The 22,430-nt window shown below is 51.5% G+C and overlaps 1 protein-coding gene across 1 annotated transcript; it reads left to right on the forward strand.

The window, feature by feature from the left end:
• Positions 1-1,991: 1,991 nt before the first annotated feature.
• SULT4A1 (sulfotransferase family 4A member 1) lies at positions 1,992-22,413 on the forward strand. Its single transcript, XM_038756366.1, has 7 exons — positions 1,992-2,360; positions 9,674-9,804; positions 10,916-10,996; positions 11,357-11,483; positions 13,727-13,821; positions 18,988-19,126; positions 20,778-22,413. The coding sequence occupies exons 1-7, from the start codon at positions 2,192-2,194 to the stop codon at positions 20,888-20,890; spliced, it is 855 nt and encodes a 284-aa protein (XP_038612294.1). The 5' UTR covers positions 1,992-2,191; the 3' UTR covers positions 20,891-22,413.
• Positions 22,414-22,430: the final 17 nt, after the last annotated feature.

A 22,430-nucleotide genomic window follows, 5' to 3' on the forward strand; every position in this document is an offset into this window, starting at 1 on the left:
ATGTGGAACAGGGACTGTGTCCAATCTGATTTGCTTGTATCTACCCCAGCGCTTAGCACAGTATCTTGCACATAGTGTTTAACAAATGCCATTATTATTATTATTATATAAGCAATATATATTATATAAGCAATGATATCCCCATTCAATCCCCAGTTTACAGATGAAGTAACTGAGGCCCAGAGAATGGAAGTGACTTGCCCAAAGTCACACAGCAGACAAGTGGTGGAGTGGGATTCGAACCCAGGTCCTTCTGACTTCTAGGCCCATTTTCTATCCACTAGGCCATGCTGTTTCTCATAACCATAATAACTGTGGAATTGATCACATGCTAACTGGGCTAAATGCTAAGTACTGGGGTAGCTATGCCATCAGATCAGACACAGTCCCTGTCCCACCCAGGACTCACAGTGGGAGACAGAATTTTACAGAGGAGGAAAATGAGGCACAGAAAAGTTTAATGACTTGCCCAAGATCACGCAGCAGGCATGTGACAGAGCCAGTATTAGAATCAGTTAATCGTATTTATTGAGCACTTACCGTGTACTAAATCCAGTCTAAATCCAAATGCTTTGTACAGTTCTCTGCACTCAGTAAGTACTCAAATACTACTGCTTCTCTTGAAGGAACCATCTTGTTTCAGTTTTAAGGCCATTTGTAGGCCGGTGCCTGAGTTTGTGTTGATAGACGTACCTCACAGACTCGGTCAAGTCCTAAGCAGCTGGCCAATAAAATAAACAAAACTATCGTTCCCAAGACTGGTTGCTGGACCCCTCCACTGCCTGCTTCAGATTCATTTTGTTACCGGTTTATTGACTGGCTCAGGGTTATTACTGATGGCTGTAAACCCAGCGGAGTCATCAGTTCACATGGCTTCCTCTTTTAGATTGCAAGTTCCTGGAGGGCAGAATGGCCTGTTGGTCTGCTGGAGCAGCTCCCCCAGTGCCCAAGCGCTTAGTACAGTGCTCTGCACACAGTAGGCTCTCAATAAATACGATTGAATACCGAGGCAGAGGTGCTAGATCAGCACGGCTGAGGTTTGGGCCAAGTTTGCCCTTTCCTATCAGCCTGCTACCCCAGGGGCCAAATCCCTGCTCCATCTATGGGTGGATCAGCCCATCAATCAATCAATCAGTACAGTGGTGCTGACCATTCATTCATTCAATCGTATTTATTGAATGAATAAATACTCAGTCTGAGAGCTAGGCACAGTTCAGGAGCACCAACACCCACGTTCCCTGTCCTCAAGGAGCTCAAAGTCAAGTGGACCATGGATAAAGATCCTTGGTTTGGGAATCTGGACACAAGGTAAATGCAGCAAAGGTCAACGGCCTTGGAAGCTGCAGGACATTACTGCCCATACTCGGGACAACCCCCACCCAACTTCTCTTCCTCCCAGCCTCCACAGTGCTCCCTCCACCCCCCAACAGCCTCCCAGCCGCAGCCTCCCCGGCTACCTAACTTGTATTTATTATATTCAGTCGCCGGCCTTCGGTTCTGACCCCGAGATTTCACCCGAAGAGACAGGCAGGACTCCAAGATAATTGGGTGACTTGCTTCTCTCCTGGCGGTTTCGTTAACCCCTCTCGGTGCCCCGACCTCCGCCCTAAGGGAGGCCTCCCCTGCCATTCATTATTAATTCAATTGAGCGCTTACTGTGTGCAGAGCACTGCACTGAGCGCTGGAGCGAGAATAATAGCCAAATAAATGGACACGTTCCCTGCCGCCAGGCCGGTCTGCCTCCTGCTGCTCCCCCTCCCACCCCCCACCATGTTCATCTCCGGGGGTGCGGGGGCCGGGCTAAGGGAGGAGCAGGGCCGGGCTGAGCCGAGCCGAGCGGAGGGGAGCGCATTACATCACCGGCTCCCGCGCTCATTCGCTGCAGGGTCGGGCTGCGTGGGCGGGGGCGGGCCAGGGGACGCGCGTGGGAGTGGGCGTGGGTGCGGGACTGGGGGGACCAAGGACCAGGGAAAGCCCCCCCCCCCGGCCCCCTGCCCCCTCCCCGGCCTCCTCAGCCTCCCCGACTTGCCGGGAGCCGGGTGGTGTCCACCCACCCATCCAACCATCCAACCATCCATCCGTCCATCCATCCGTGCATCCGTCCGGTCCTCCGTCCACCTGCGCGTCGGCCGCAGCCCGCTCCAGGCCCCGGGCCGGCCAAGGCTGCGGGACGAGGACGAGGAGGACGAGGATGGCGGAGAGCGAGGCGGAGACCCCCAGCACCCCGGGGGAGTTCGAGAGCAAATACTTTGAATACAACGGGGTCCGGCTGCCCCCATTCTGCAGGGGGAAGATGGAAGAGATCGCCAATTTCCCCGTGCGGGACAGCGACGTGTGGATCGTCACCTACCCCAAGTCAGGTGAGCGGCGCCCCCCACCCCCTCCCCAGGCTCCACGGCTCCCCTCCCTCCCTCCATCCCTTCTCCTCCTCCGCCTCCTCCTCCATGCCCGGGGGCGGCGGTGGCACAGATCCGGGGGTGCGGGGAGACGCGGGGGGGTGGCCTGCTCGGTGGGCGGAGGGGTGGGAGGAGGGGAGGGGGAGAAGACCCTTGTCTCTGGGCGGGGAGGGGGTGCAGAGTTGGGCGGCCCCGCCCGGCTGGGTCCGACTGGGCCTGACTGGGCCCGGCTGGGCCTGGCAGCCGGTGCCGCAGTCACCTTGCCGTGTGGACGCATCCATGTCCTCCCTCTCCCTGTCCTCTCCCTGGCATTCATTCATTCTGGGTGCAGAGCACTGTATTAAGCTCTTGGGAAGTACAAATCGGCAACATAATCTCCTCCCCCTGTCCACTCCCTGTCTTCCCCCTGTCCACTCCCTGTCCTCCCCCTGTCCACTCCCTGTCTGCGCGACCCGCAGACCCTGTGGTTCCTGGGCGGTGTACAGAGGGGAGAAGATCGCACTCTGGAGCTCGGGGGCAGCCAGCCAATCGTATTTATTGAGTGCTTACTGGGTGCAGAGCGCTGCTCTGAGCGCTTGGGAGAGTACAATAGTAATAATGACATTTGTTAAGCGCTTAGCACTGTTCTATGTGCTGGGGTAGATACAAGGTAATCAGGTTGGACGCAGCCCCCGTCCCACTTGGGGCTCACAGTCTCAATTCCCATTTTACCGATGAGGTGACTGAGCCACCGAGAAGTGAAGTGACTTGCTCAAGGTCACACAGCAGACAAGTGGCAGAGCTGCAATTAGAACCCACGACCTTCTAGACTGTGAGCCTGTTATTGGATAGCGATCGTCTCTATATGTTGCTGACTTGTACTTACCAAGCACTTAGTGCTCTGCACACAGTATGTGCTCAATAAATATGATTGAATGAATGACCTTTGATTCCCAACCCTGTGCTCTTGCCACTAGGCCAAACTGCTTCTCACAGTAATAATGATGATATTTGTTAAGCGCTTACTATGTGTCAAGCCCTGTTCTAAGCGCTGGGGTAGATACAAGGTTATCAGGTTGGACACAGTCCCTGCCCCACATGGGGTTCACAGTCTTAATCCCCTTTTTACAGATGTGACGCACAGAGAAGTGCCATGATTTGCCCAAGGTCACACAGCAGACAAGTGGTGGAGCTGGGATTAGAACCCAGGGCTTCTGACTCTGACAGTATGACAATATAGGGAAACTGCCCCTCATCCCCTTGGGAGGGCACAGTCGGCCCTCAAAGCCATCTCAACGCCCGTGTTAAGGAAAGCAGTTGGGGCCTTTTGAGAGCAGGCAGCCATATCTGTGATCCCATTGTTGGATAGGGACTGTTCTCTGTATGTTGACGATTTGTACTTCCTAAGCGCTTAGTACAGTGCTATGCACCCAATAAGTGCTCAATAAATATGATTGAATGAATGAATGAATATCTACCGATCTTTTTTTTATGGTACTTGTTAAGTGCTTACCATGTGCCAGGCACTGAACTAAACACTGGGCTAGGTACAGGCTTATCAGGTTGAAAACAGTTCCTGTCCCACATGGAGAGTCTTAATCCCCATTTTACAGATGAGATAAAAGGCACAGAGAATTGAAGTGACTTGCCCAAGGTCACACAAGAGGCAGGTGGCAGAACTGAGATTAGAACCCAGGTCTGCCAGACTCCCAGGCCCATGCTCTTTCCATTAGACCACGCTTCTTCTCAGTCAACCAATCAATAGTATTTATTGAGTGCTTACTGTGTGCAGAGTACTGTACTAAGTGCTTGGGAGAGTACAATACAGCAGAGTTAGTAGGCACATTCCCTGCCCACAAGAAGCTTAAAGTATAGAGCAGAAATAAGACATTAATATAAATAAATCAATTATGGATGTGCACTTAAGTCCTGAGGGTGGGGTGAATATCATTATTATTGTTATAGAGAGCAAGGTGCAGTTAGGAGGTGCAGTCTCTGCGCCAGACTGTAATCTCCCTGAGGGCAGGGATCGTGTCTGCCAACTCTTTTGTACTGTCCCAAGTGCTCAGCATAGTGCTTTGCCCAGAGTAGGTGCTCAGTAAATACCACGGTTGGATTGATCATTTCGGTCTTCTGAATTTTTCCAAGAATGGCAGGCACACATGCGAGAGAATTTCCCAATCAAACTTCCCACCCCCATGACCCATTAGATCCCTGGCAGAGGCCAGGGTAGACTTTCTTCTTTAAATGATGATGAAATAAGAGTGTGTTCTTTGAGATAATGACTGCCCTGCTCCTCCCAACCACTGTTAATAATAATAATAATAATAATAATAATAATAATAATAATAATAATAATTGTGGTATTTGTTAAGTGCTCATTGTGTGCCCGGAACTATACTAAGCATTGTGGTGGATACAAGAAAATCGGGTTGGACACAGTCCTGTCTCATAAGGGGCTCACGGTCTCGGTCCCCGTTTTACAGTTGAGGCACAGAGAACTGAAGTGACTTGCCCAAGTTCACACAGCAGACAAGTGGCAGAGTCAGGATTAGAACCCACGACCAACTTCCAGACCCATGCACATCCACTACGCCATGCTGTGCACATGGGAGAGGGAGCTCTGATTTGCCTGGAGAGCGATGAGGGAGCCAGGCTCCAAACCCTGGAAGAAACATGTCAGTGCCAGAGCCAAAAGTTCTCTCCCCCTCTAGTCTGTAAGCTCACTGTGGGCAGGGAATGTGTCTGTTTATTGTTATATTGTACTCTTCGAAGCTCTTAGTACAGTGTTCCGCATGCTGTTAAGTGATCAATAAATACAATTGGATGACTGACAGGCCAGGACAGCAGGAATCAGCCGTGCCCCCAGGTTATGTTCTGCAGGGGTGGTCTTAGGGTCGGGGAGAGCCTGTTACTCTCTCCTTCTGGACAAGTTTTCCGGGAATTTTGCCCCCAGTGGGAATGGAGGTGGGATTTGTGCCACCTAGCCACTGGGGGAAGTGTGGGTGAACTATGGACTGTCTCCTTCCTGCTGTCTTCACTTCCTGTCATGTGGCACTTCTTCCCGTCTTCCCTATTGGCTGACAGGTGGTGAGGGAAATCTGGCTTCCAGGGCAAGATGGGAGTCAGTCTGTCATCACCAGCAGAGCAGGGAGGAACCTGGAGAGTTCATCTTGTCTAGCCCCCCGCCTCTGGACAGGATGCCACCAGAAGGCCCGGGATGTCCAGGGGAAAGAGCATGGGCTTGAAAGTCAGGAAGCTAGGGTTTAAGTCTCAGCTCTGCCCCTGGCCCCCTTGAACAAATCACTTCCCCGCTCTGAGACTCAGTTTCCTTGTCTGTAAAAAGAGAATAATAACCATTGCCTCTCCCTTCTTCACAAGGCTGTTATGAGGACAAGAAGGAGATGTCACATGACAGCTCTTTGGCAAATGAAAGTACAGATGCCGTTATTCTTTGGCTTTTGCTGCTGAATTCTCCCAAGTGCTTGGTTGAGCACTCGGCCCCTAGTGACCCGGCCCCCAGCAGACCCTAATTGGAGGTGGTGGCGGTGCTATCCGTGAGGAGCTTTCCACGGTAGGCAGGGAACGTGTCTACCAACTCTGTTGTACTGTACTCTCCCAAGTGCTTAGTACAGTAATAGTAAGTACCATTGATGATGATTTTTCCTCCTCTCCCACTAGGCAGTTGTCACTTAAATTCTTGGTACCTCAGTTTCCTCATCTGTAAAATGGGATTCAATCCCTATTCTCCCTCCTACTTAGAATATATTCTAGACTGTGAGCCCACTGTTGGGCAGGGACCATCTCTATATGTTGCCAACTTGTACTTCCTAAGTGCTTAGTACAGTGCTCTGCACACAATAAGTGCTCAATAAATATGATTGAATGAATATGAGCCCCATGTGGGATAGGGATGATCAGACCTTATTAACTTGTATCTACCCCAGTACTTAGACCAGTGCTTAACACATAGTAAGTGCTTAACAAATATTATTATTCCTACTAGTACTGCTTTGTACTCTCCCAAGTACTTAGTACAGTGCTCTGCACACAGTAAGTGCTTAATAATTACCATTGATTGATTGTTGGGCCTGGGAGTCAGAGGACCTGGGTTCTAATCCCGGCTCCGTCACTTGTCTGCTGTGTGATTTTATGAAAAAGTCACTTAACTTCCCTGTGCCTCAGTTCCCTCATCTGTAAAATGGGGATTAAGAGAAGCAGTGTGGCTCAGTGGAAAGAGCCCGAGCTTTGGAGTCAGAGGTCATGCGCTTAGTACAGTGCTCTGCACACAGTAAGCGCTCAATAAATACGATTGATGATGATGGGTTCGAATCCCGGCTCCACCACAAGTCTGCTGTGTTACCTTGGGCATGTCACTTAACTTCTCTGAGCCTCAGTTACCTCATCTGTAAAAATGGGGATGAAGACTGTGAGCCCCACGTGGGACAACTTGATCACATTGTATCCCCCGCAGCACTTAGAACAGTGCTTTGCACATAGTAAGCACTTAACAAATGCCATCATTATTATTATTAAGACCGTGAGCACCATGTGGGACACGGACTGTGTACAATCTGATGCTTCATACATAGTAAGTGCTTAACAAATGCCATCATTATTATCACAGCGTGGGCACATAGTAAGTGCTTAGCAAATACCATTTTTTTTTTCAAAAAGATTGATACTTTGGGAGATCAGGCCCATTTCTTCCTCTCTGGATGATCCAGGGGTATCAGTGTGGCAGGCCCAGAAAAAGGCACCCAGGGTCAGGCTGGCTTTGGAGGCCTGGACCTGGATTTGTCCAGTTTGCCACCCAGCCAGCCACTGCTGTAGGAGTAACTGCTTCTCAGGGTGGGGGATGCCAGCGGAGGCTCCTGAGTCCCAGTCAGCAGAACTGGTGGGAACCCAGGGGATACCCATTTCTATAGCTCCTGGAACCGGGCCTTGAGCTTGTCAGGCTGCAGCCAGCCCAGCAGGAAGCAGTGTGGGCTAGTAGATAGAGCATGGGCCTGGGAATAAGAAGGATCTAGGTTCTAATCCTGGCTCTGCTGCTTATGTGGCCTTAGGCAAACCACTTCACTGACCCTCAGTTACCTCATGTATAAAATGGAGAGCAAGACTGTGAGTCCCACGTGGAAAAAGGATGGTGTCTAACCTAAATAGATTGTATCTATTGCTCAGTGGAAAGAGCACGGGCTTGGGAGTCGGAGGCCATGGGTTCTAATCCTGGCTCTGCCACTTGTCAGCTGTGTGACTTTGGGCACGTCACTTAACTTCTCTGTGCCTCAGTTCCTTCCTCTGTAAAATGGGGATTAAGACTGTGAGCCCCATGAGGGACAACCTGATCACCTTGTATCCTCCCCAGCACTTAGAACAGTGCTTTGCACATAGTAAGCACTTAACAAATGCCATCATTATTATTATCTACCCCAGCATGTAGTACGGTGCCTGCCACAAAGTAAGTCAACTAATACTATTAAACCATTCCCCAGCCCCCCAAAAAACAAAAAGCAATAACAACAACAAAAAAAATCGTAGTCACATGAGAGAGCCCCAGACTGGCAATCAGGAGATTTGAGTCCTAGTGATGTCTCTGCCCTGGCCCTCTGTGTGACATAGGGCAAGTCACACAGCCTCTCTGGGCTTCCTTTTTTATGGTATTTGTTAAGCACATACTGTGTGCCAAGCACTGCTCTAAGCGCTGAGGTAGAAACAAGTTAATCTGGTCAAACAGACACGGTCCCTGTCCCACATGGGAATCAAAGTGTAAGTAGGAGGGAGATCAGGTATTGAGTCCTCATTTTACAGATGAGGAAATTTAAGTAAAAAAAAGTTGAACGACTTGCTCAAAGTCAAACAGCAGGCAAGTGGCAGAGCTGGAATTGGAACCCAGATCCTCCGATTCCCAGGCCCAGCCTCTTTCTACTAAACTGTACTGCTGCTCATTTCTCCTGTGTAAAGTGGGGTTAAGGTCTATGCCGTCCCTCCCTCTTAGATGGTCGGCCCCCTGTGGGCCAGTGACCGTGTCCGATCTTACTATCCCATGTCCCCCCAGTGCTCAGCACAGGGCTTGGCACCTAGCTGGTGCCAATTCAGGAGCCTTATAAGGGCTTTGAGTAGCATGGCAGAGAAGACCAGAGCATAGAGAAGCAGCACAACATAGTGGATAGAGCATGGGCCTGGGTGTCAGAAGGCTCTGGTTTCAAATCCTGGCTCCACTACTTCTCTGCTGTGTGAACTTGGGCAAGTCATTTCACTTCTTTTTGCCTCAGTTCCCTCATCTGTGTTATGGGGATTAAGACTGAGAGGTCCATGTGGGACAGGGACCATGTCCAGAAGCAGCATGACTTAGTGGAAAGAGCACAGGCTTGGGAGTCAGAGGATGTGGGTTCTAATCCCGGCTCCACCACTTGTCTGCTGTGTGACCTTGGGCAAGCCACTTAACGTCTCTGGGCCTCAGTTACCTCATCTGTAAAATGGGGATTAAAACTGTGAGCCCCACATGAGTCAACCTGATTACTCTATATCTACCTCACTGCTTAGAACAGTGCTTGGCACATAGTAAGTGCTTAACAAATACCATCATTATCATCATCATGAGCCTGGCCCCCGGCTTCATGGACCTTCCCTCCCAGTCGAGTGCCAGTAGATGGGGCAGACAGAGTGGGCAGTGTACAGCTGACAGTTTGGAAGATAATAATAACAATAATTATAGTATTTGTTAAGTGCTTACTATGTGCCAAGCACTGTTCTTAGCACTGGGGTAGTTACACGTTAATCAGTTGGGACACAGTCCTCGTCCCACATGGGGCTCCCAGTCTCAATCTCCATTTTACAGGTGAGGTAACTGAGGCTCAGAGAAGTTAAGTGACTTGCCCAAGATCACACAACAGACAAGTGGCAGAGCTGGGAGTAGAACCCAGGTTCTTCTGCCTCCCAGGCCCATGCTCTATCCACTTAAACCATGCTGCTTTTCTATGATAAAAGTCTCAGAGCTCATGCAGCAGAGGTTTAATCCACTGCCTTTTGGGGATGGGCATGTCGTGTTTTGGGGCAGGAGGGTGGGGACAAGGGCATCAGACAGCATTGGCTGGCTCAACCAGGCAGAATAATCTGGGAGGGCTTTCTGGAGGGTAGTTCTAAAGAGTAGAAGGGTTGGGCTTTGGGAGCAGAGGTGGAAGGGCTCCAGCAGAGGCAAGAGAAATGATGATCAGGAACTGGGCCAGTCTGGGCCCGGGGCTGGGGATGGGCTGCAGAGTGGGTGGCCGTCCCCTGCAGGTGTCTCCCCCTGGTCACAGGCACCGGCTTGCTGCAGGAGGTGGTGTACCTGGTCAGCCAAGGGGCTGACCCAGACGAGATCGGCCTGCTGAACATCGATGAGCAGCTGCCCGTCCTGGAGTACCCCCAGCCGGGACTTGACATCATCAAGGTACACAGCTCCGGCCCTGGATATCCTTCCCCTGCGGCAGTCGGTCAGTCAGTGGACTGGTCGGTCCAGCGCTCCCAGCCCTGGTCACTGTGGGCAGCTGGGATTGGTTGGTCATTCAGGTCGTTCAGTCTGTGGCCACTTGCCCTGGTCACTGTGGGCCACAGGGGTCTGTTGGTCGGTCAGGTTGGGCAGTCCACCATCGTTAGCCCCAATCACTTGGGTGGCCTGTTCTGGGCACTTGGGAGAGGTGGTGGAGGTGGCACGGTCCGGGTCTGCCCTCCAGGGGCTTTCGATTGAATGGGAAATAATAATAATAATGGTATTTATTAAGCACTTACTATGTGCCAAGCACTGTTCTACGTGCTGGGGTAGATACAGGTTAATCAGAATCACACTTTTAATCCCCATTTTACAGATGAAGTAACTGAGGCAAAGAGAAGTGAAGTGCCTTGCCCAAGGTCATACAGCAGACAAGTGGCAGAGCTGGGATTACAACCCACATCCTCTGACTCCCAAGCCCAGGCTCTTTCCACTAAGCCACACTGCTTCTGCCTGACAAAATAACTGACAAAAATGACTGACAAACCATGGAAAGATACAGACCTCGCCAGCTTTGCCCCCTTCCATTGCCCTCTGTGGGCGAATGGGGTCCCCCAGGGGTGCAGGGTGGGTGGGAAAAGCAGTAGCTTCTTGGGACCCCTTTCCAAGCACCTCCCCAATTCAGGACTTGCAGGTTAAGAAGATGTCTTAGTGGAAAAAGCACTGGCTGCAAGTCCTGGGTTTTAATGCTCTACCACAGCATTTAGTATAGTATTTGGCATGCAGAAAGTGCTTAAAAAATACCACAACTATTACTATGACTCAACCAGTCAACAGTATTTTTTAAGCACCCAGTATATGCAGAGTATTGTACTAGACTCTTGGGAGGCTACTATAGAGTTGGTAGACATGATCGCTGCACTCAAGGAGCTCACGGTCTACTGGGGGAGACAGGCCCTGACGTGATTACTGGATGAATGGATGGTAGGGATAGATGGCTGACTGTGCTGATGGACAAGTGGCCTGTGACTGTGTTTTCACTGCGAGCTTTTCTTTTGTGTCTCTGCACTAGGAGCTCACGTCTCCACGCCTTATCAAGAGCCACCTGCCCTATCGTTTCCTGCCCTCCGACCTGCATAATGGCAATTCCAAGGTATCCCTTTGATCCCAGCCCCACCCTCTCTCCTGGCCATGCCCTATCCTGGCTCCTGGCCTCGCCCCTAAATCAATCAATCAATCAATCAACTTATGGGATTTATTGAGCACTTACTATGTGCAGGCCACTTGACAGAATACAACAATTAGCCCCTCCCTGGCCTCATCCTGTCCTGGCTCCTGGCCACACCCTTCCCTGGTCTTGCCCCTCCCTATTCCCCAGTCACATCCCATCCTGGCTTCTGGCCCGGCCCCAAATCCTGTCTCTGCCCCATTCTGGTTCCCGGCCATGCTGGGACTCATGGCCCCTCTCCCAATGCTCGAAATGTAGCATGTGTGTGTGTTTGTGTGTCTGCAGGTCATCTACATGGCCCGGAACCCCAAGGACCTAGTGGTGTCCTACTACCAGTTCCACCGCTCGCTGCGCACCATGAGCTACCGGGGCACATTCCAGGAGTTCTGCCGGAGGTTCATGAATGACAAATGTAAGGATGGCGGCCCGGGGTGGCACCCACATCCCGTGCCCTCTCTCTGAACCCGCCCCTCGTGCAGGGCCTCTGCGCCTGCCCGCATGCTGCCCATGAGTTGTGGGACTTGAAGAGCCTCCCCAGGCCAGGTGTTGGGGCAGCCTGACTGGCCTGAGAGCCCGGAGCCATCAAGATTTCCAGCTGACCAGGCAGCATCTTCCTCAGGCCTCCCACAGTGACTAGGCCTGGAACTCCACACAGGGAAGGGTCAGATGGGTGAAGTAGTTGGGCCTCATGCTTCCATGGTGCCTTCCATGGCATCTGGGTTGGGATCATGGTGACTGACCCAGACTCACGGTGTCCAGTCTCTCCCCAGCCTGCTCTGGGACAAGAACCTCAGGGGCCTGGAAATGGGGAACAGAAGGCACAGGTTATCCCCAGCTGAATGAGGGGGCACCATAGCAGAATGGCCTAATAGAGCATGGGCCTGGGAGTCATAAGGACCTGGGTTCTAATTCCCGCTGCTCCACTGGTCTGCTTTGTGATCTTGGGCAAGTCACTTCACTTCTCTTTGCTTCAGTCACCTCATCTGTAAAATGGGGATTAAGGCTGTGTGCCCCTTGTAGGACTGGGAGTGTGTCCAACCTGATTAGCTTGTATCTACCCCAGCGCCTAGAATAGTGCTTGACACTTAAGCACTAGTAAATGCGTAACAAATACCAGAGGTGAGGGGGGTCAGGATGCAGAGGGCCAAGGTGTTTCTAAACACCCCAGGGGCATTGCCTTCTGATGCCCATGGCCTAACAGAGGGGGCCTCTTCTCTTCCAGGTGGATCACCTGGGGGCTGTGGTAGTGATGGTGGTATCTGTGTTGGGGGCCTGCTCTCTTCCCTGTGACCTGGGGTCCTCAAAGTGAGCGGGTCTAGATGGGTGGACAGACATAGACAGATGAGAGAATGCAGCAGAAAGGCGAGCAGGCAAATAGGAGGACAGGTGGGCAGACACCGACAGGTGGGTGGGCAGACACTGGCAGGTGGGTGGGTAGGTAGATAGATGGGAAGATACAGAAAAACACGTGGGCAGGGAAGCAGAAAGATGGCCAAATGGGTGGGCTGGTTGCCTCTTGGTCTGGGTGGTTGGATAGTCCTTTGGCACAGTCCGATGCCCTCTGGCGAGCCCAGCCTTCACCGTTGGCCAGGGTTTGGGCCCTCTCAGGGAGTGGCCGGCCACTCGCAGCCCAGCAGCGGAATGCCAGCCTGGCCAGACTCGGGTTGGGCGGGGTGGGGGGTGGGGGGTGGACGCCAGCCATGGCAAGATCCACCTGGATGTCTGAGCTCCTGCAAAGCACTGGGCTCCTGCATCAACCCCGCAGCAGGTGGAGGAGGATTAGACATCACCCCAACCGCTCTGAGCCCGTAAAGACTCTGAAATACATGTGCACACAATACAATAGTTGCAGTAGTCATGATAGTTACTGAGCATCCACCAAGTGCATTGCACTGTAATAATAATAATAATAATTGTGGTATGAAGTGCTTACTATGTGTCAAGCACTGTAATGAGCACTGAGGTAGATACAAGATGGGCTCACAGTCTAAGCAGGAAGGAGAACTGGTATTGAATCCCCATTTTGCAGATGAGGGAACTGAGGCACAGAGAAGTGAAGCGATTTTCCCCAGGTCACACAACAGACAAGTGCCAGAGCTTAGATTAGAATCTAGGTCCTTCTGACCCCCAAGCCCATGATCTTTTCACTAGGCTATGCTGCATCTCAGCACTAAGCACTTGGGGAAAGTACAATGGGATAGTAATGGTGGTGTTTGTTAAGCACTATGTCCCAGGCACTGCACAACAGAAGCAAGGGATGCTGTTTCCTGCCCCTGATTTAGTTCCAAACTAATGGATGGTCCTGAAATGAATCAACGATTGGTGTGTCTGCCTCCAGTCCCGTCTCCCCGCTTGTATTCTTCGACTGTGCGCCGCCATAGTGGCGGATTTCGGCTCATATCTGCTCGTTCTGTGGTGCGCCACCGCTTGTGTTAACCCAGCTGTGTGTTCGCTCCCCCTATAGTGGGGTATGGCATGTGTTAATCCGGCCACATGTGTGCTTTCTCCACGTTGGGCTATGGTTCATGTTAATCTGGCCGTGTGTCCACTCTGTCCATGTTGGGCTACGGTTTGTGTTAATCCAACATGTGTTCACTCTCTCCATGTTGGGTGACTGTTTATGTTAATCCGACCTTGTGTGCACTCTCTCCATAGTGGGCTATGGCTCGTGGTTTGAGCATGTGCAGGAGTTCTGGGAACACCACGTGGATTCCAACGTTCTTTTTCTCAAATATGAAGACATGCACAGGGTGAGTCAGTCTGAAGCGGGGTGGCGGTCTCCGTTTACAGAAGTACTGTGGGGCTGGGGTGAATATCAAAGCACTTAAGGGGTACCCAGCCAAGTGCAGGGTAGACACAGAGGGGAGGACGACTAGGGGAATAAAGGGCTTAGTGTGGGAAGGCCTCATGGAGGAGATGGAGGAGATTTTTAGGAGGGTTTTGACAGTGGGGAGAGTGGTGGACTGTTAGATATGTAGAGGGAGGGAGTTCCAGGCCAGCAGGAGAACATGGGCAAGGGGTTGGTGGCAAGATAGACAGGATGGAGGTACAGAGATTAGATTGGCATTAGAAGAGCAGAGCTTGCGGGTTGGGTTGTACTATGAGATCAACCAGGTTAGGTAGGAGGGAGAGAGCTGATTGAGTGCCTTAAAGCCAATGGTAAGGATGGGGAAGTGGAAGGGCAATCCCTGGAGGTTTTTGAGGAGTGGGAACATATGGAATGAGTGGATTTTCCAAAAAATGACCTGGGCAGGAGAGTGAAGTGGGAAGAGACAGGAGGCAGAGAGGTCAGTGAGTAGGCTGATCATCATCATCATCAATCGTATTTATTGAGCGCTTACTATGTGCAGAGCACTGTACTAAGCGCTTGGGAAGTACAAATTGGCAACATATGGAGACAGTCCCTACCCAACAGTAGGCTCACAGTCTAAAAGGGGGGAGACAGAGAACAAAACCAAACATACTAACAAAATAAAATAAATAGAATAGATATGTACAAGTAAAATAAATAAATAAATAGAGTAATAAATATGTACAAACATATATACATATATACAGGTGCTGTGGGGAAGGGAAGGAGGTAAGATGGGGGGGGATGGAGAGGGGGATGAGGGGGAGAGGAAGGAAGGGGCTCAGTCTGGGAAGGCCTCCTGGAGGAGGTGAGCTCTCAGCAGGGCCTTGAAGGGAGGAAGAGAGCTAGCTTGGCGGATGGGCAGAGGGAGGGCATTCCAGGCCCGGGGGATGACATGGGCTGGGGGTCGATGGCAGGACAGGCGAGAACGAGGTACGGTGAGGAGATTAGCGGCGGAGGAGCGGAGGGTGCAGGCTGGGCTGTAGAAGGAGAGAAGGGAGGTGAGGTAGGAGGGGGCGAGGTGATGGACAGCCTTGAAGCCCAGGGTGAGGAGTTTCTGCCTGATGCGCAGATTGATTGGTAGCCACTGGAGATTTTTGAGGAGGGGAGTAATATGCCCAGAGCGTTTCTGGACAAAGATAATCCGGGCAGCAGCATGAAGTATGGATTGAAGTGGAGAGAGACACGAGGATGGGAGATCAGAGAGAAGGCTGATGCAGTAGTCCAGGCGGGATAGGATGAGAGCTTGAACGAGCAGGGTAGCGGTATGGATGGAGAGGAAAGGGCGGATCTTGGCAATGTTGCAGAGCTGAGACCGGCAGGTTTTGGTGACGGCTTGGATGTGAGGGGTGAACGAGAGAGCGGAGTCGAGGATGACACCAAGGTTGCGGGCTTGTGAGACAGGAAGGATGGTAGTGCCGTCAACGGAGATGGGAAAGTCAGGGAGAGGACAAGGTTTGGGAGGGAAGACAAGGAGTTCAGTCTTCGACATGTTGAGCTTTAGGTGGTGGGCAGACATCCAGATGGAGATGTCCTGAAGGCAGGAGGAGATGCGAGCCTGGAGAGAGGGGGAGAGAGCAGGGGCAGAGATGTAGATCTGAGTGTCATCAACGTAGAGATGACAGTTGAAGCCGTGGGAGCGAATGAGGTCACCAAGGGAGTGCGTGTAGATTGAGAACAGAAGGGGACCAAGTATGGAACCTTGGGGAACCCCCACAGTAAGAGGATGGGAGGGGGAGGAGGAGCCTGCAAAAGAGACTGAGAAAGAACAACCGGAGAGATAAGAGGAGAACCAGGAGAGGACGGAGTCTGAGAAGCCAAGGTCAGATAGCGTGTTGAGGAGAAGGGGGTGGTCCACAGGCTGATGCAGTCGTCAAGGCAGGAAATGATTAGTGCTTGGACTATTCAATTCAATTGTATTTATTGAGTGCTTACTGTGTGTAAGCACTATACTTGCACCTGGGAGAGTACTAAATAACAGTAAACAGACACATTCCCTGCCCACAATTAGCTTAAAGTCTAGAGGGAAAGGGGGATGAACATGGTAGTAGTTCGGATGGGCGGATTCTAAAGATGTTGTGAAGGCATAACTGACAGGATTTAGTGATGGATCGAATATGCAGGTTGAATGAGAGGGATGAATTGAGGATAATGCCGAGCCTGAGAGACAGGGAGGATGGTGGTGCTGTCTACAGTGATGGGATAGTCAGGGGGTGGGAGGGTTTAGGTTGGAAGATGAGGAGTTTGTTGAACATGTTAAGTTCAAGTTGTCTGTGGGAAATCCAGGTAGAGACACCCTGAAATGTGAAATTGGAGAGAAGGGGAGAGAGGTCAGGGCTGGTGAGGTCGATTTAGGAATCATTCGTGTTGAGATGGTAGTTGAAGTTGAGGGAGCGAATGAGTTCTCCAAGGAAGTGGATGTAGATGGGGAATAGAAGAGGACCCAGAACTGAACCCTGAGGCTTCCCTACAATTAGAGGGTGGGAGACAGAGGAGGAGTATGCGAAAGACACTGAGAAGTAGTGGTTAGAGAGATAGGAGAACAAGGAGAGGACAGTATGGAGAAGCCAAGTATGGATAATGTTTCCAAGAGAAGGAGGTGGTCCACAGTGTTGTTGGCAGCTGAGATGTTGAGGAAGGTTAAGATGGAGTTGTAGTGGCTGTTGGATTTGGCAAAAGGAGGTCATTTGTGACCTTCAAGAGGGCTATTTAATTAGAGTGGAAGGGGTGAAACCCACACTGTAGGAGGTCAAAGAGAGGAAGCAGCAGAAGTGAGTGCAGACAACTCACTCAAGGAGTTTGGAGAGGAATGATAGGAGGGAGATGGGATGATAACTGGAGGGAACCATGCAGTCAAGGGAGGGTTTCTTTAGGATAGAGGTGGCAAGAGCATTTTTGAAAACAGTAGGGAAGAAGGTATTGGAAAGTGAATGGTTAAGGATGGTGATCAGGGAGGGAACAAATGCTTTGAAAAGGTGAGAAGGGATGGGGTTAGAAGCACAGGTGGTGGGGATAGAATTTGATAGGAAGTAAGGGGTCTCCTTTTGAGATACTGCTGCCAAGGATGGGGAAGTTGAAGAGTGAGCTGGAGGAAGAGGGGACTGTAGAGGAGGAGGGAAGGCTTTAGGGAGACCACACCTAATGGTTTTAATTGTATTAACAAAAGAAAGCATACTATGGAGCTGATCCAGGGCTGAGGGTTGGTGGTACAAGATAAAAATAATTGTGGTATTTGTTAAGCGCTTACTGTGTATCAAACACTATTCTAAGCACTGGGGAAAATGCAGGAAGGTAAGGGCCAGACACAGTCCCTGTTCCACACAGGGCTCACAATCTAAGCAGGAGGAAGAACAGGTATTGATTCCCCATTTTTACAGATGAGGTAACTAAGGCATAGAGAAGTTAAATTACTTTCACAAGGCCACGTAGCAGGCATGTGGCAGAGCCAGGTTTAGAACCCAGATCCTCTGACTCCCAGGCCTGTGCTCCTTCCCCTGGCCCACACTGCTCCTCTTGATCAGCAAGAGGACAGGGGAATGAGAGAATTAAGTGGTGTGTTGAGAGCGTGGATTTGTGTATAGAAAGATGGTAGGTTGGGTATGGAGATCAGATGGGGCATGATGCTTCTAGAAAACTGAAGGGGATGGGAGAGCAGGAGATCAGAGTTCTCGGTGGGGGAACAGGACAGATTTGTGGGAAGGACGCATATAGATGAGAATGGAGATTATCAGGCTGAAGCCAGAGAGTGGAATTTCGGTGTTGGTGAGGATGAGATTGTTCAGCCAGGAGAGATGATGAGATCAAGTGTGTGGACAAAATGGTGATTTGGGGTAGAGCAGGAGGTTATGGTCAATCACTCAATCAATGGTATTTATCAAGTGTTTTATTGTGTGCAGAGCACTGTACTAACCACTTCAGACAGTACATTGCAACAGAGTAAATAGACCCTATGCCTGCCCACAAGAAGCTTGCAGACTAGAGGAGGAGACAGACATTAAAATGAATAATGGTTATGTACATAAGGGCTGGGGTGGGGTGAGTATCAAATGCTAGAGGGAGATAGACCCAAATGCAGAGGTGACAAAGAAGGGGGAGGGAGTAGGGGAAATGAGGACTTAGCCAGGGAAGGCCTCTTGGAGGAGATGTGATTTTAGGAGGATTTTGAAGGTGGGAAGAGTGGTGGACTGTAGAATACGAAGAGGGAGGGAGTTCTGGGCCAGAGGGAGAAGGTGGACAAGGGGTCAGGGGCAAGACCATTGTCTTGAAAGCATTCAATCACCTTGCCCTCCCACCTCACCTTGCTGGTCTCCTGCTATAACCCTGCCCACACACTTCTCTCTAATGTCAACCTCCTCACTGTACCTCCATCTTGTCTGTCTCACTGCTGACCTCTCGCCCATATCCTATCACTGGCCTGGAATGCCTTCCCACTTCATGTCTGACAGACAATGATTCTCCTCACCTTCAAAGCCTTATTGAAGACACATCTCCTCCAAGAGGCCTTTCCTGACTAAGCCCTCATTTCCTGCTCTTCCACTCCCTTCTGCATCACCTTGCTTGCTCCCTTTATTCACCCTCCCTCAACCCCACAGCATTTTTATCCATATCTGTCACTTATTTATTTATATTAAAGTCTGTCTCACCCCCTAGAATGTGAGTTTGTTGTGGGCAGGAAACATGTCTACCAACTCTGTTGAAGTGTACTCTTCCGGCTCTGCCACTTATCTGCTGTGTGGCCTTGGGCAAATCACATCACTTCTCTGTGCCTCAATTACCTCATCTGTATAATGGGGATTAAGACTGTGAGCCCCATGTGGGACAGGGGCTCTGTCCAACAGGATTTGCTTGTATCCACCCCAGTGCTTAGTACAGTGCCTGGCACATAGTAAGTGTTTAACAAATACCAGAATTATTATTAATAATAATTATTATTATAAGCTCTTAGTACGGTGCTCTGCGCACAGTAAGTGCTCAATAAATACGATTGAATGAATTAATAAATACTATTGATTGATTGACCCCCTGCTACAACGTGGGTCCTCCCTGCCCCTCTCTTCCTGCCCAGGACCTGGCAACTGTGGTGGAGCAGTTGGCGAGGTTCCTGGGAGTGCCCTACGACAAGACCCAGCTGGAAGCCACTGCGGAGCACTGCCACCAGCTTGTCGACCAGTGTTGCAATGCTGAGGCCCTACCCGTGGGCCGGGGTACGTGCCCGCCCACCCGTCAGCCCACTGGACAGCAGGGTCCCCCAAGGGCCGGGCTGGGCCGGGCAGGGGCTGGGCAGGAGCTAAACTTCCTGTTCAGCCTGGCCTTTGGAGGTCGGTGTTGGGGGAGGTCTCACCAGCACAGAAGCACGAGCAGTACCCCCTCCTTTGGTCGGACCCCTGGGTGACCTCACTGTTGGGGGAGATGTCCAGGGCAGGATGGCCATTCCCTGGGGCGGGGGTGTGCTTGAAGGAGTGATAGTGCTCTAAGGTTCCTGGGACTTGTAGTCTCAGTAGCACTGTCCAGGAAGAAGTCTGCATTTCTGGGCTGCATGAGCCAAGCACTCTTAGAGTGGAGGAATGGGACCCTCCCATCCCCACACCTGCTACCTCCCCTCCTGCCACAGCCTGGCCACCAGTTTTCTTCCACCACTTGGCGGTGGCCAGAGGGAATCAAAAATCCAGGGACACTGGCTTCCCCAAACTGGTCCACCTACCTCTGTCATGGGCTTGGTCAGTGGAGAAGTCCCAGAGGCCTAGGTGCCTGGTCTGTTCAGCAGGGCTGTCTGCCAGGCCTGGGGGGCCAACCCCGAAGCTGAGTTGGGGATAGGGGTCGGCCAGAATTGGGCCCTGGAGCCATTCCCGAGGGGCCCTCCGGATTCTGGGCAGGGTGGTGGGGAGGGGTATGTATCAAGTGAGGAGCTGGGGCCCTGGGGATCTTTTCCTGCTTCTTTGGATGTCCGTTATTTTAACTCCATCTTGGCTCCATTTTCCTTTGGTAGTATCTGACGATTGCGAACATGCTGCCTCTCCCCCTCCAACCATCCTGGAGACCCCCGTTGGTGTGTGTGCTGTGTGCCACGTATGGCTCCCTTATCATCCGCTCTCCTGGTTGGATTTGATTTTTCCATTGTTCTCCTTTGATTTGGCTTTATTTTGGTTCTTTTATTGTGTTTTTCTTTTAGCCCATTGATTGTTTCCTCGAGGCAGCCCTGAGCGGGTGTGAGAGCGGGGTGTGATTGGCGGCGACTTGTGTTGGGCCATTTCATGGCCTAGCTGGCCTGGGGGCAGGGTTCAGGTGGTGGACAGGTGGGTGACTCACTGCCCGTGACTGAAGAACCCTGGGCAGAGCCCTAGCGCTCTGGGAGGCAGCTCATTTCGGGGTCATGGTTGGGAAGGGCCCAGAGACCTTGCTTTCCCGCTGTAGAGACATGGTCTTCCCTGCTAGGCTTTGGACGGCCAGGCTGGCGAGGCCTCCCGGGCCCTGCCTGGCAACCCTGGTTTTGCTCCAAGTTGTCTAGGCAGGCTGTGGGCTGGCAGGATGTCCTGGTGGCCTCCTCCCCTCCTGGGTTTCTGGAGCTCATATTGTGGGCGATTTGAAGCAGCCGGATTTTCTGACCAATTGCCAAATCCGGAGCAGAACACTGAGCAGATCCAGTGCCACTGAGGCAGGTTGAGCCTATAATCAGGCTGAGCAGGCAGGTTTTCCGCGTAATTCAGGCCCTCCGAGATGTGGGCTTCAATTACCAAATAATGGTTATTGGGTTATAATAGGCCGATGGGGACACTTACCCTGGCCCAAACTTGCTGGTGTTTAGGAATTGTTCTGGGGCTGCTGAGGTGACCAGACTCTTCCCTTTCTCCATTGCAGGAAGAGTCGGGCTTTGGAAGGACGTCTTCACCGTGGCGATGAATGAGAAATTTGACGTGGTCTACAGACAGAAGATGGGGAAGGGCGACCTTATGTTTGACTTCTATTTATAAAACCCTCTGCATGCGCCCATTACCAGAACCTCGCTAGGAGTGCTTTGGTGCAGTCATTTAGTACGTGCTGGACAAATCTCTGTAGCTATATGTAAAACAATAGAATAATCCAACAACTTACTAACTGTCAGGCGGTTGGTTATGTCCGGTTCTCTCCCTTCCATCCCCTACCCCCTCTGCCAGATGCCCTGCCTGGGAGTCGTGCTCATGAATGGGGCAGGTAGAGGCAGTTGGATGAAATGTCTTATCCAGTACAAGATATGTAACGTAGATGTAACTGGAACGCTTATCTTTCAGCCCCCTCCTACTGCCACCCCCCCACCCCACCCCTTGGCCCCTCGCCTCTATTTATTGTATTTTATAGAGCTTTTCCCTGAAAACCAAAGTCCATTTCAGTTAGACCAAATGTGTGGTCATTTGGGATGGGCCGCCAAGAGACCCCTGCTGGGGTGGGTTAGAATGGACTTGGTACTGCAGCTGTTGCATTTTATTTTTGTAGTTTTACCAGCACGGATGTGATTGATTGATTTGGTGACTGATCATCCCTTTCCCCCATGGGGGGCAGTGGTGTATCGAGGTCATTCGTTGGGGGAGGCGGGGATCCCCAGCTTCCCTCCCTCTGGCCCCCACCCAGTAAGGCTTAGAATGATCCCTTGGCAGAAGCGTGTGGAAGTGTTTGATCTGGCAGCTGTGCCCGGCAGAGTGCAGTGGATGGGAGCATGCCTGGCGTTCCCCTGTCTATGCTGCCCAGCTAAGTACAGCAGACGGGAGCATGCCCGGTATCCTCCTGTCTACACTGGCCTGGCTGAGTACAATAGATGGGAGTGTGTATGGTGTTCCCCTGTCAACAAAGGCCTGGACAGAAATTAAAAGTCAGCCCTGAATGGTGGGGAGATAGAACCAAAGTTAGGCCTTGGAGTTTTTCCTCGGTCTGATTTCTGTCCCTATGGCAGCCATCCACCCACACTAGCCATCCAGCCACCCAAAGGCCCAAATCCAGGAGTGTTTACATTAGCCCGACCCCACAACATCTGAAAGTGGGGAGAGTCATAGGCCTCCTGTCCCAGTCCTGGGTTCTGGGTCCCAGGTTGGACATGGGAGTTGGGAAAAGGTAGCCAAAGCACATCAGTGGCGTGCAAGTCCAAGTGACCCGTGGGTCTGGGAATTGTCGGAGGGAGACCCAGGGGGAGATGGTCTGCCAACCCCGGTCACAGTGGAGGAAGCCTCAGGGGGTGGGGTAAAACTCAGAACCGAGGGCCAAGCCTCGGCTAATGTGGATGCACCCGTGGAGTGAAAGCTTCATGGCTTGGCTCGAGACTGCTGGGCCCTGGGGTTGGCCAGGTCCGCTGGGGGAAGCCCAGGGGACGTGGACCACTCTGTCTGTCTGTCTGATTGCTTGCCTGCCTGGACCGCCGTCCGTGAGATTTGATTTCTATTTTTCTATTTCCAGTTCTGTAAGACTCCTGAGCACGACACATCCTGCCTTAGTGTTTGCTGCTCCTCAAATAAAGACATATTCCACGCCTTGTGTCCTATTGTG

This window comes from Tachyglossus aculeatus, chromosome 14 (genome assembly GCF_015852505.1).
Source record: "Tachyglossus aculeatus isolate mTacAcu1 chromosome 14, mTacAcu1.pri, whole genome shotgun sequence".
Lineage (NCBI taxonomy): Eukaryota > Metazoa > Chordata > Mammalia > Monotremata > Tachyglossidae > Tachyglossus > Tachyglossus aculeatus.